This window comes from Python bivittatus, unplaced genomic scaffold (assembly GCF_059951505.1).
Source record: "Python bivittatus isolate LINGU-HERP-01145 unplaced genomic scaffold, Pbiv_v1 ctg000480_np1212, whole genome shotgun sequence".
Taxonomy (NCBI): domain Eukaryota; kingdom Metazoa; phylum Chordata; class Lepidosauria; order Squamata; family Pythonidae; genus Python; species Python bivittatus.
The window spans coordinates 29,486,076-29,500,275 of record NW_028277075.1 but is presented as its reverse complement, the minus strand read 5'-3'; the positions used below and the strand labels follow the sequence as shown (position 1 = coordinate 29,500,275).

At 42.8% G+C, this 14,200-nt stretch overlaps 1 protein-coding gene across 1 annotated transcript in view; it reads left to right on the top strand.

Moving 5' to 3' along the window:
* Positions 1–14,200, top strand: part of PLEKHD1 (pleckstrin homology and coiled-coil domain containing D1) — a 32,867-nt gene that overhangs the window by 14,151 nt on the left and 4,516 nt on the right. Inside the window, exons 5-10 of the mRNA XM_007441598.4 lie at positions 4,413–4,504; positions 6,578–6,630; positions 9,673–9,767; positions 11,579–11,672; positions 13,122–13,300; positions 13,643–13,775. Coding sequence (XP_007441660.1) covers positions 4,413–4,504; positions 6,578–6,630; positions 9,673–9,767; positions 11,579–11,672; positions 13,122–13,300; positions 13,643–13,775 — 646 coding nt within the window. The remainder of the gene's footprint in view (positions 1–4,412; positions 4,505–6,577; positions 6,631–9,672; positions 9,768–11,578; positions 11,673–13,121; positions 13,301–13,642; positions 13,776–14,200) is intronic.

Below are 14,200 nucleotides of genomic sequence, written 5' to 3'. Positions count from 1 at the left end.
AAAACAGTTTTACACAGGCACAGTCAGGATCACTTCAGCAGTCATGGGCTGGCAACATCATGGGGATGTGGGAGAAAAAGGAAGTTGCCAGGACATTGTACTATGGCTACAATAGGCATTAGTGATTAAAGGCCCAGAGCTGGTAGCCATTCAATGGCTAACAAGAAGCTGCAAAGAGAGAGGATGCTTTCAGAGTCCTTTAATAGTCATCTAAGCCACTTCAGATTGGGGTCTTGCTTCAGACCAGTAGTTTAGAGTCAGCTGTAAAGATTTTATTCCATTGAGGCTCACAGGGAACAATTAAAAAACAGTTTCTTCATCCCACGGGGATTATTCTGTCTCCTGTCATCTCAGGCCCTGACCCCACTTGCATTTAATCAAGACAAAATCATGCTATAAGAATTTCCCTCCTTGCCCCTACAGTGTTGCCTTTATCCTTACCTTATTCCCAGCCCATGGGAGGAGACAGGCTGATGGATGTCATTCTTGGCTGGATTGGCATAAAAATATTATCTTTTGCATTATTTCAACACAATCCAATTACAGTCTCCAGATGTGTCAAATCTGTTATACTTTATCACCCAACCTCTTAGAGGCAAAGTCAGTTGACCTTTATGGGCGTACCTCTTCTGACCAATAACCAACCTTCATTTCATATATTACTCTCTGTGTCTCTGCCCTCTCTATTAACACTTCATTTCCCCAGTTCTTTTCAAATCTGTCACCTCCCTAGTCCTCTCTGTTTCTCATGTCACCTTCTCTTTAGGCTTCCAACAAATAGAGGGAGGAGGACAGAACTCTACCATTTCAGCTGAGGAACACAAGGTGGTGGGTTTGTGACTGTTTGCTATTTTCCCTGTATTTGTTAATTTCAATATTTCCCTTCCCACAATCTTCCAAGTAAGAGAGCAAGTTGCCCATGGGCCAGTTTCAATTCTTCTAGAGAACCTAGCTGGTTGTACAGTTATGACAGAGTTTCCCTCCGCTCTGGAGTTCCATCAGCCCTTGTGTCTTCCAACAGTTTTTTAAAAAATTTTCCATTATTTTAAATTTAGGAAATGTGCAAATATGATGTAAAAAGAAGATCAGACTAACCAGCCTAGAGAAGTTAGGCCAGTGATGGTGAACCTTCTGGGCTCGGCATGTCAAAAAATTCGGGAAATGCCTAACTTGACTCTGCTGGTGTGTCACCACCCTCACCCCCACCCCTGAACAAAAGAGAAACAATTCTTTACATTTTTTTTTTTTTAAAAGCAGTCCAATCATGTGTAGTGCTATGTATTATATAAAGAAACATCAAATGATTGCAAAAATGAAATACGAGTAAAACAAACTCAGTGTCTTTGGTAATTCAGACAGGGAGAATAGTTGTTATCAGGTGTTGATGAATCCTGGCAGGTCACCCAAAATGTTGTGAGGTGTCACCTTCGGCACGTGTGTCATAGGTTCACCATCACTGAGTAGGCAGAGCCCTGAAGTGAAGGTCTTCTCGTTTCTGATCAGTGATGTTTTCCCTGCTGGCTTCTGCTGAAAGTGGGTGGCAGAAGTCCTAAGGGGCAAGCCAAGGAGTGGCATACATGCAGATCTGAACGACCCAATTCAGCAACAATGCAGTGTAGGTTCAGTTAAGGCAGGAGAAGGGTTGGTAATGGGGACTGGGGACAGCAAAGGCTATGCTGGCATTGTCTTGTGGTGGCTCAAGGATGACTAAATATCATTTTAACTCAGCAGTGGGAAAAGGCTCCTAGAAAAGAAACGCCATTCTGAAGAGAAACTGTGGGATGGAGTCTACACTGGCTTCTTTCCCTAATATGTTACATCAGACATCTAGACAGCCACAAAAAATGCACTTCCTAGATCCCATGGAATGCAATGGGATTGACTTCTGGGTGAATGTGTCCCAGCTGATGGCTTATCTCTGCCCGTCTGAAATGTCATCTTTGACTCAAGCTTATTGTCTTGGTTATGAGCCTTTCTCCACTTGGCTCTACCTACGGCACAAGCATGCCCTGGCGACATCTTTTTTCTGCCATGTCCCTCTGACCTTGCCTTCGTGTCATCCCCAGCCCATGCGTGAGACAGGCCAAAGTCATCCTCATCTGTGCCTGTACTAAAATAGTATTCCCCCTCCCCCACTTCTGCTACCATCCAACTGCAGCCTCACAGTATATAAAATTCATTAGGCTTTATCACCATTATTTTGGAAGGAAATTAGGTGCCTAGCACTGTGGGAACAGAGGCAGGGTAGGGATCAGCAATGGGGACAGTCAATTTTGTTCTTGAATGGTTTTCTGTCACCTCAGGGATGGGGTGATGACACTTCATTTCAACAGTGGGAAAAGCCGCATGCAAAATGGATGAGCAAATCTGGCTTTAACAAGCTGGAAGAGAGTCAGCAGGACCTGTTCAGTTCAAAGGCTCTTGACTTGCTTCTCTCATCTACCTTCAGATAAAAATGGAGAATGTAATTTAAAAGGGGATTATTGTAACCGGGGTGAGTGGAATTGGTGATCCCATCAAAAAGGCAGTGCACTGTGAATGGCCCCAAATAGTCAACCAATGGGCTATTGTTAAAATAACTTTGAATTCCTTGCTGATGGAAAGCTTATGAAGCACTGAGGGTCAGGCTACCCACTAATCTAATCACATATTTCTGCCATTATGTGCAGTGTCCTTCTTCCCAAATTGCCAGCTTTGCACAGAGAAAGCAATCCAGACTGGTCTCCTAATGTGGGAGGTTAAGAGGGGAGCTCTCACCTTTTGGCCCTGCTACAGTATTAGTTTTGCCACTTGCATTGCCCTTCATTTCAACAGGAACTTTTGGGGATAAGGCTAATTTACATTTAGAAGGGCTTAAATGGAGAGTACCAGAGTGAGCAATGGATTGTGGTCTCTTACCCTTCCCTCCTCCCCCAATGCTTATGTTGGTGACAAACAAGGATAGAGTTTCACAATTCACATAGCTTGGCCCCAGACATTATCAACCTTCTCAACTACAACAGGATCCTCAGTTCCTTATTAGCTCCCAGCCTGGGTTTTTGATTCTCAGCATTTACAAATTCTTGGGAGGCCTGGATGATCTGATGTGGCTCATTCTCTCAATCACTACCTGAGTTCATCTGAGTGTCTATTCCAGTCCTCTTCTTTGCTGCTTTTACATTACTACCTATCTGCCCTTGATGGCCACTCTGTTTCCACTCCATCTCTTGATGCAATAGTACCTCACCCCTAAAAATATAATTGTAAATGATACCATTCAAGTCCATCCGGTTTCTGGTTTTTAGCCTACTGCCAGGTGGATATCTGCATTTAAGCCTACTTAGGAACTCTAAAGACAAAGGCTAGCATGAAATTACACAGTATCGCAACTATCTTCTTCATAACTTGCTCTGTCCTGCTCATCTCCCACCATCTTCTCCCACCTGTGCTTCAAGGCAAAAGCACTGAAGAACATCTTTACTGCCTGGAACAACTTAAAATAGCTCTGAAGACTTGCTTCAGCAGTCATGCAATTGTTTGGTTAAGGAAGGTAGGTTGACAGTGAAGGTCAAGAACATTCTGAAAAATGTGGCTTCAGTAGGATTGCGGAAGCAAACTAGCCATCTGTGACAGAGCTGTGCAGCAAGCAGATCTATCTCCTTTTTTATTGCACTTTCAACCTGGGGAGAGAGCAGAATAGGGGTTAATGTAATATCTCTCACCCACTCACACAACTGCGCAAAGACATACCAGCCAGTTATATCCCAATGCAGTAATCATTTGGGAGTTCTTCCAACACTCATTGTAAGGGAAAAAAATCCATCTTGAGCTGCCACACCTGCCTGCAACATAAATATGAGGTCTGTAGCCATCTGAGGTGAAGCCTGCTCTAAATCCTCAGTGTCCTGATCCATATGTACTTTGGGATTCCCAAATCCCATTTTGCAGACTTGCAAGAAATGGAAGCAATTTGCACTGCAATATTGAATATTTACATTGTTAAACATCTAGCAAACAAGAGGGTGCCAGTGAAACATTATGAGAATTGTGGTTTGTGACGTGCTGTGTGGGTTTGAAGCTACAGATAACAAGAGGTAGAGTCTGGGCCAATAGAGAAAGAGAAAATTAAAGTTATGCTATGAATTACTTAGGCACCATGTTGTTATGGCCCTTTAATTCTTTGGAGGGAAATTAGTTCCATGTTCCTTCATAGTGCTGGTAACTTATTTTCATTTTCTCCCACTTTATAAGTTCAACTTAACAGCACAAAAGGAAGGCAAGATTGCCAGCTGTTTTCAACATTATTTTTCTTTGTCTTTGAGGGAAAAATGAAAGAAGGACTTTCACCCCTTGTTTGACACCTGAGAAAGGAGGAAAGAGTAAAGAAGGTTGTTTTCATTCTTTGATGTCTTTTTCTCTTCCCTTTTTTAAAGGACCTGGAGAAATGCTCAGCTGGGTGAAGCCATGATTGAGAGCCTTGAAGCTCAGGGACTCCAACTGGCCAAAGAGAAACAGGAGTATTTAGGTTGGAACTCACAGCAGCATATATTTAAAGATTATTATCATTTGTATACGAATGTATTAAATGGGGCAGTGCAGTGCTTCAGATGCAAAGCCAAAAAGGTACTTCACGGGGCCCAGAGATTTCCTCACAGATTTTTTCCTGGAATCGCTCTCCAGTTAGAGAGCAGTCATGCAGTCCCAGGACAGGACTTCAGGGGGCTGCGGATAGGCGCCATGTGGGCACTCCCTTATAATTTAAGAACTTTTTTTCCTTTGAATCTGAAATGCTTCACAGCCCTACTATGAAGCCTCTTGTTTCACATTCACTGCTTCCCATTGTGCAGCCTGTGTTGGACATATAAGCTTCTACCCAGCTGGTAGCTGATAGAATAGGAACGTGCCAGAGTCTTGAGAACTGCTTTGGAATCTTCTTCATGTTTAGAAAATGGTCTTGATAGAGAAGGCTTTTTCAGGGGTGCCCCCCCCACAACCCTGGGAAGCTCTCAGAAAGGAACCCTCCCTCTCCTACATGACAGTCTCTTCAGGGCCTGGCCAGGATTACTCTGTACTTCCAAGCTTTTTCACATCTGCATCATACAATCCCTACGGTTTTGTTAATTCCTGTTCTTGTCAGCTATTTTTAACCTTTGTATTCACTGCTGGTGTAAGTCTGGTGGACTAGTTATCTCTGCTGATCTTTCATTGTGTTTTTTATGCCAAGTGGGCAATGAGGATGATGTGCATTTGGAGACTCCTAACCTCCCCATGTGAATTAGGAAGATTTGCCAAGAGAGATAACTGCATTAGGTTGAGTCCTCCATAGCATAATTATGCCCCTCCCCAGCGCAAGCAGGGTTCCTGATCCTATTCAAGTGCTGTAACTCTGTTCCAGTTGTTGGTCTTCACTATACAGCAGTCTCCCCTAACCTGGCCTCACATGCTGGCTCTAAATCCTGGAAGCTGCTGTTCTAACACTGGAGCACTGGAAGGCTGGTGCAGCCCCCCCCCCCCCAATCAACTTGGAGGAACTGGAAATGAGAGGACCACATATCTGAAGTGAAGTTCAAAATATGAGACGTGCACCACTTTAAAAAGTTAAGTCTACTCCAAGCATAGACACCCTGATGCCCTCCAGAAGTTTTGTACTAAAACTTCCAACAGCTCCAGCCATAATGGCCAGCCATAAGGATGATGGGAGTTGTAGTTAAAAATCTCTGAAGGAAAATTAGATTTTAACATCTTGGTGAGTTCATACAGCAATCTTTTATAGCTGCTGAGAGGGATTGGCTTTGTTTGTATATCTTTAAGCTGGTATAAGTAATAACCTTAATTAAGCAGCATGATCTACTAAGTAAGGAGGCCAAACGAAAGGAGGACAAAGTTAATGAGAACCTCAGGGATGCAGATTGTTTCCAGAGTCTAAGACAGGCTCCTATTTTCAACTAAAGCCTTCCTATGAAGAAAAAAAAGAGAGAACTTTTGTAGGAGAAAGCAATTAGAAGGTTGTACCAATCAATATTTCCCTATATGTATCTCTCCCTTTGCCCCACATATTTTCTTGCATCTGGACTCCAAGCACAGTGATGTTCTTCATACAGAATTTATAGAAAAGAATCTGGTGGGTAGAATGTTAGCCAAATCCTTTGACACCCACATTATTGCTAGGAACACTATATATTGTTTTAATGAATATTTTATCCTATATTTTCCAACCAAATTATAACCTCTTAATAAGTTTAAGGCTTCTCCACTGCTTTACCATTGGCCTCGTCTAGCATGTACCCTGTTGCTTTTCTCTCATCTGTTAAATAAAGATGATGATGCTGGTGAATTGTAAAATGTAGCATATTAGGTGATACCTAAAACTCTGCAGGGGAAATCACTAGTAGCAGGGCAAGCTATTGTTTGTTGTCATTTTTATGGAGGCAACTAAAAGAGACAAGTTCACTGAACCTATTTCATAAGATTCAAATCAACACATTATGCTACACAAGAAGCAAAGTTGCATTTTTCAAGATCCATGTAACCTGTGTCCGATAATTTTCAATTATCCCTTCCATGGTGATAGCTTTCATTTTTCTTTGTCTATTTGCAGATAAATTGATGGAAGAGACAGAGGAGCTATGCCTACAGAGGGAGCAGAGAGAGGCTTGTTCTCATTTTAATTATTTAACTTACATACTGAAATATCTATCATCTATCCATCTCAATAGTTTCACTGAATTACAGTGCAGTTAGACTCTGCTTGCTTTTTCCATTTCTAAAGCTTACTGCAGACTTAAGATAGCTTTCCCCCAACCTGTTGCCCTCCAAAGCTGTTGGACTATAATTCCCATTACCCATTAATATGCTGGTTGGGCATCATGGGACTTCTCATTAGACTATTTACCAGTCAACATATTATTTGCCAGTCAACTGAAATAACATGATGTCTCTATGTTTGTAAGACTAGGGTTTTTTCCTCATGTTCTCCAAATTAGAGTACTAACATACATTGGTAACTACTTTTCCCTGCATTGTCTTCTTAATGTTGCCTTTGTTTCATCCAGAGGTATTACTTCACTGTTTTGGTCTGGTTTCTGCAAGTACTGTAGGTTACTAACAGTATGAGCCTGACAATGTTTAACAGTCATGATGGAGGAAGTGAGACTGGGGAAAGACAGTCTCAACATGCACCAATTCCATGAAGGGCAACATTTCTAGTTCTTCATGAAAGCAACACCTTGGTGAACCCTTGATGCTGAGACCTTGTGATAAAACAAGAGTGATTCCTTTCCCACTCTAAAATATGGCTTCAGCTGTCATTCAAAAGAAACTGGAAGCATACCTTTCTGCTGCTCCACTGTCTTCCTTCTACGTTTCACAGAACAGATGCATGTCAGAACTGGTCTTTTGCTAAGTATCTTGAGTGCAGGGTGGGGAGAGCAATCAGAATTATAAGAACAACTGTGGGAAGGGAGAAGGGGCAGTTCAGGCCTGCAGTATAGAGAATAAGGAAGGCGATCTTGAGGGAGATAGGTAGGAACAGTTGCCTAGGCAAAAGGCACTGAAACTTTTTTTTTAAGTCCAGAGAAATGAAATAATATCTGGAAGTGCCTCAGGCAGATGCCACCCTGATTCGCTGGAGTGTAAGAAGGGGGAGGAGATACAGCACAATCAGACTTGCAAGATTCTGCTTATATTACATTATATACAATCTCAGTAAAAGTAGTTTTAGCCTTCCTATGGAGTTGATTTCCTGGTCTGGCCACCTAGTGGGGCTGACATGCAGAAACCATGCAGAAGAGAAAAGTTGGGTGGGGAAGTCTAAGTGCCAAGGGTGGGGGAGGATATGGGTGGGGGAGGATATAGGTATTCCCAATTCTTGAGCATCCTGCAATCCTACCTATGCTTTCCTGGAAGTAAATCCTATAGTATCTCATAGGTCCCTTCTCCTGAGGAGACCTAAACATGTTGGAATTATCATTGGAATCAGTTATTGCCTAATTTAGATAATAACCCAAGTTTTATCATCAGATCATAGATGAGGCAACTTAAAGTTGTCTTTTGCTGTTCCAGTTTCAAAGTAGTATTTTCCCTCTTTTCCTGATACAGTTTGGCCATGAATAAAATCCAGCTTGCTTCACCGATGATGTGGTTGCTGACATAGCCTGCTTCCAGTGGCTGGGAACTGTCCTCCATGGTCATTTTGGCTGTGGTTGCAGGACAGACTGGACATTTCGCTTCTGTAGAAGCATCTGCCAGTGTAATGCCTGTCGGGTGCTTCTGAAGAACACTAGATTTGTTATTTTTAAGCTTGAGTTTATCACTCCTAGTAAAAGTACTAGTCCCACGTTGCATAGAAGCTCAATTTGGATGAGAAAAGAGAGCCAGGTTCTGCCAGTTGCTAGTTCTGTCACCACCGCAGGATAGTTGGTTCTAAGCTATTTGTGCAACTACCTGGCTAAGATGGAGCAACCCAGGTCCACTGCACCATCAGTATTTGGTTAGCCAGGCACTTCTCGATGGTCATCAATGTAGAGGAAGTGGCATATCTTGGCACAGTTTGGGATGCCAGTCTAGCCCCTGCTGCAATTATGGCAGCAGCTCTGATGACCACCAGCACTACCTTCTTCTGCCTCCTCCATTTTCTCCTCCTATGGGTCTCCTTCAGCAGCACAACCATCTGAACAGGTTGCTGTCTAATTCAGACATTGGGTATATTACAATTTTTCTGCTGCTTAATCAGACAAGAAGTTTCATGTGGTTGTACTTTGACTGCTTTTATTAGTTGCGGGGGAGGGGGGGACACCAGCCATGAAATTGGCACTGTACTTCTTGGTCTCTCCCTACCATCACTGCCATTGTCTTTTATTCTACTCAAGGAGGATAGAACTTGCTTGCTATTGTTGGCTTCTTCACCCCATGCTTCTCCTCCATCCCTGTGTCCTGTCAGCTGCCTATTTTTGAACATGGCTTCAGTATTCCTTCTGAGCACCTAGGCCCATTTTTGAACATGGCTTCAGTATTCCTTCTGAGCACTTAGGCCCATGTTCAGAAATAGCCCGGCTGATAGGTCACAGGTTTGGAGGAGAAGTTGTACTGGGCAGGATCATTGGGAGTGCTCCCTCATGCTTTACCCCATGTACCTCTCCATGCCCACTACCTGACACACAGATAATCCCACCAGGTTGTTAACAGTGGGAGCCCAGGAGGCAGGTGGTAGGGGAAGGCAGTCCTGGAACAGGAGGACAGGCTGCTCTTTGAAGCTCAAGGCAGCCACTGCTTTGAAATAGCAATTTCCTCTTTGAGGATCAAACAGCTACATCTGATCACAGACTTAATCCCTAGTGATTATGCTGTGTGATGGGAGAGTCATGTCATTCCAATGCTGAGAGTGCACTGTTATCTGTTTAATTTCTTAGCTTATTTTTTCTCTTAGGACTGAGCTCTGTTAGACGTGGTTGCATAACTTTGAAGTAGATGCTGTCTTTCCTGTCCCGCCGCACTCTTGTGTTTTAGAAAAGTTCCCAGTATTTGTTTAAAAAGCAAAATGCGAAGAAACAAGGTGCATATGCGCAGACCCACAAAACTGATTAGTGTCAATAGTTATGTTACCTTTATTACATAGCTATGTAAATATTCAAATATTAACTAGAAAAGCAAACTTTGCAGTCCTTTGAATTCTACATTTATTGTCTTTTTCTTAAGGCTCTGGAGCATCTCAACCGAGTATTGGAGGCAGAAAAGCAGCAGTTTGAAGAGGTAGTACAAGACCTTCGAGTGGAACAGGAGCAGATTAAACGGTAATCCTCTTAGCTATCAAGAGAACCAAATAACAGCTGAACCTAATGGTAATAAACTTTAAATAATGCTGACTAGGCTGTGAGCCAAATCTACACACCTTGAGTTGTGAGTTGGCTGAGATAATATTTTCCACATTTGATACAAAATTACATTTTGAGGGAGTGCCATCTTCAGGAGAAATCAGTTCTTTTTGGACATTTCCACACTACCAACATTTCATCCTCCCTCCCTCATTCCATACCATCATTTAAAACTCAACCTTAATCATCTTTACTTCTTCTGACCTCAAAGCATCATGAACCAATGAGAGCTTACCCTCTGTCACGCCAGCTGACTAATGGGAGAGTGCATGATACTTGTCTGCACGTTGCTGCTGCAATCACTGGATGGGTAAGTTCTAAACATGCAGGAATAGGATGCTGAAACTCTATGGAGGAAAGGGGTATAGAAATGGCTTGCCTGAGCCTAAATCCAGGACATGGAATGAGATGACAATTCCTGCCAGTGGGAAAGTTCCTGCCTACAAGAGAATACAGTGGTACCTCTACTTACGAACTTAATCCGTTCCGTGACTCTGATCGCAAGTTGAGTTGGTTGCAAGTCAAAGTAAATTTTCCCATAAGGTTCAATGTAATTACCATTAATCCGTTCCGGCATCTGCGGACCATGCATCAGGGGCGGAAAAACGGCCGCTGACCATGCGGCAGGGCAGAAAAAATGGCCGCGGACCACGTGTCAGGGGCGGAAAAACGGTCGCAGACCACGTGGAACGGGCGGAAAAATGGCCGCGGACCACGTGAAATGGGCGGAAAATGGCCGCGGACCACGTGGAACGGGCGGAAAATGGCCACGGACCACGTGGCATGGGCGGGAAAATGGCCGCGGACCACGTGGAACGGGCGGAAAATGGCTCGTAAGTCGAGGCGAATTCGTAAGTAGAGGTAAATTTTTGGGGCCGGAGCTGATCGTATCTTGAAAATTTCATAAGTAGGGGTGTTCGTAAGTAGAGGTACCACTGTATATCTATACATTGTGAATACTGTACCTCCATTTAAAAGGAAACACAGACTGTCTTCTTCAAGTAAGGCAGAGAAAGCAAAGGACAGGGAGTACTAGGCATTTGTGTTTCCCACTTCCTTCTAAATACTGCACCACATCTATCTCATATCTTAAACTACCCTACTTTAAAGATACAGCAGCAGAAAATACATGTTGGTGCTTGCTCATATTATCATGAAATCAGCTCACTGTAATGAAAAAAAAAAATCTGTATGCTTGTAAGAGCTATGTATGACCTAGACTTTCAGTAGCTGAATTTTTTCTTAATATGTAATACAGAGATAGAAAAACACCTTATCTGTTGTGTTTCATTTTAAACATCATGTTGGCATTATAACTGTATGAGCCCTGTCAGAAAAAAAGATACACCACTTGCAATGCTAGGATTGCATGCAGCCAGTTGATTTCTTTTTTTTACCCCATCTGGAGTTCTCTGTAATTGTGATGTCAACATTTGGTGGTGTGGTTTCTTGCCATTTTGAGTTAGGAAACAGATTAAAACTGTAGCATAGGCCTTAAAATAGATTGGAGACAATTTTAAAAAATGAAACACTCAAGTATGCCCTCAAAATTCTAAAAATAAAATAAATAAAATTTCCCTCATTTCCATCTCCACCTTGCCTGTTGCGATCTTGAATGCCTCCTCTTTGAAAAGTTAAATGATCAAAAGGTTGCCCATCCTCAGTCTTGTATTACGGCACAAAGGAGTTGAAAAATATGCTTCAATGGCCTTTGCATGGTTATTTCACAGAGAGCTGGAAATGACTGCCCAGTCCCTCAAAGGGGTAGAAGAAGAAAAGAAAGGACTACGAAGTCTGACAGAAACATTACAGAAGACATTGGAAGTAGGTGTTTGGCTTTTCTCCTGATGGCAGCCTTCAACACCTAGTAAATGGCCTCCTTATAAATAACTAAATGATTGAATAAAAGCTGTAAAGAAATGTTGAGGTGCCAGGCGCAGCTTTTTCAGGATTCTAATCAGCCGTGCCCTCTTTCATTTCATCTCCCCATCCCAAATGAGAGCACCAGCATTCTGGACCCACTGAGCATCCTTGTTAGGCAATCTTATGTGATCTCACCCCTTCATGCACACATACTTTTAAGGATTCCTTCCTTCCTTCCTTCCTTCCTTCCTTCCTTCCTTCCTTCCTTCCTTCCTTCCTTCCTTCCTTCCTTCCTTCCTTTCCTCCCTCCCTCCCTCCCTCCCTCCCTCCCATTCACCCATCTTGTCATACTTCTGTAACCTTATGCTTTTTCCCAGTCTACTCTTTTGCATAAATGGTGCTCCTTTGGCTACATAGGCATTGGCACCTAAAGAAATAGTTTATACAGTATGAGCTCCTACCTTCTAGAAATATTGGGCTTGTTCAGTGAAATAGGCATCTTGGGATTTCGTCTCACGTTTGCTTTTTATGTGTTCAGTGCCTTGCTGTTTTTGGTTTCTAAGCTAAAGGGGAGGGTAACAAAGGATGCTGCTCATTAATATAAATTCTCCATTTCCTCCTCTTCATGGGAAATGAACCATCTCAAAGACAAACTAATGCTTAGTTAAAATGAGGAAGTGGCTTCCTGTAGCTGTCTGGGAATGTTCTGTTGGTGATGGTTAGGGATTTCATTGTCATTGTCTTTTTACTATCAGGGATATATGTAGATCTTTGGAGATTTTTTTGCCTGAGGTATGAAGATCATTTGGCTTGGTTTAGTAAATAAGCTGCCCCTGGCTATTCACTTCAGATTATCACATATATTAAGCCAGGCTTGCCCAGCCTGTTTTCCCTGATTCTTCATGTGTGCCTGTGGCAGAAGTATACAATGTAAGATGTCTCCTTCATTCGTGTCGTGTCTGGAATTTAATGTGAAATGATCCTTTCTTGGGGGTAGGAACCCTGGCTTTCTTCTGTCTTGCAGGTTTTCTCACAAAATTATTGCTTATTTTGTGTTCACGAATATGATAGATTTTCTGTCTAATCTCACAATTTGGTATCTGCTGTTGGTATGGCATCTGCGTATTTAACTTTGCGTGACAGATAGAAAAGTCCCCATCTCATACCAGTATAAATGTATCATTCTAGATAAAAAAATTAATCTAAGTTTCTGCTTGATAAATGTTGTATTAAAGCATGGACATCTTGCTAAGTCAGTAATGACAAGCATACTTTTGATCCTACAACTCTGTTGATGGAGAGCTTGCCTGAAGTGTTTTTTTCAAGGGTAGCCAAACTAAAAGTCAGCCATGGGAAGGGGAAAAGGAAGAAGCCCTGCCCACTACTTAACTTGTCTGGGTTGGCTCCAAGGAACTCTCCCTAGAAAAACAGAGCATGCTGGAGAGGCTGGAAGAAGATGGAAGTCACTTGCAGGCCCAGAACAGTCCTTCGGAACAACCTAGTGCTGCTGGGGACCTGCAGAGCAGTCTTCACCAGATCGAGGAGAAAATGCACGAGCTGCTCAAGGAGAAACTCCTAGCAGAGAAAAGGTGAGATGGGGAGAGACTTCCAAATAAAAAATATTGCCTTGCCTGACTATTACAACTTGGGGAGCTGACTTTTCACATTTAGAATGAAAGTAGAGACTCCACAGCCCTGGCTCATTCCTTCCTCTGGCCTTCCTTCCTCTGGCCTTCCTATGGTTGTTGTTTTTATTCTTTTACAAAAAGCAGGAACGACAAGTGGAATTTGCAAGAAGAATCCTTTGTTCCCCATTGGAGAAGAAAGTCAACCTGGGTGTTGCAGTCTGGCAGCCCCACAAACTAAAGGCAGGAAGAAGAGAAATGAGAGGAGAGCATCCCTGAATGTTTTTTTCCTGTGCTGCTTCACAGAATGAAGGAGAATGAGGAACGCTCCCGAGCTCTGGAAGAAGAGAGGGAGTTCTATTCCTCCCAGTCACAGGCCTTACAGAATTCCCTATCTGAGCTGACAGCCGAGAAGCAGAAGACTGAGAGAGACCTCAAGGTATGGTAATATGGTTTCTATTATGGTAGAGGTGGTCCTTAGGCCTAAAGTTGCCTCACTCCCTTTTTCAATTTCCAGAACTCCTTATGACTTCATTATGAATTCTAGTGTCCACATGAAACAGGCTTAATGAAGATGAACAGTAACCCCACCACCCTACTGCTTAGCACATTAAAAAAAAAGGGGGGGGGGAGAAGACCCTGAATATGCAAGACCTGGTCCTACCAGTTTTCCAGTTCATCCTTTCATTGAGCTCTTTGTCTCACCAAAACAATTTCAATGTGTCCCCTAGACAACAAAAGGTGGCCCAATCTGTATTATAGGGTCAGCCAACAGTCTCATCTCCCCTTCTTCTACTGCTGAATGACAGAAAATAAAATGATAACATCAAAAGAAGGGAACTGAAGCAACCTAGGGCAGCGTAG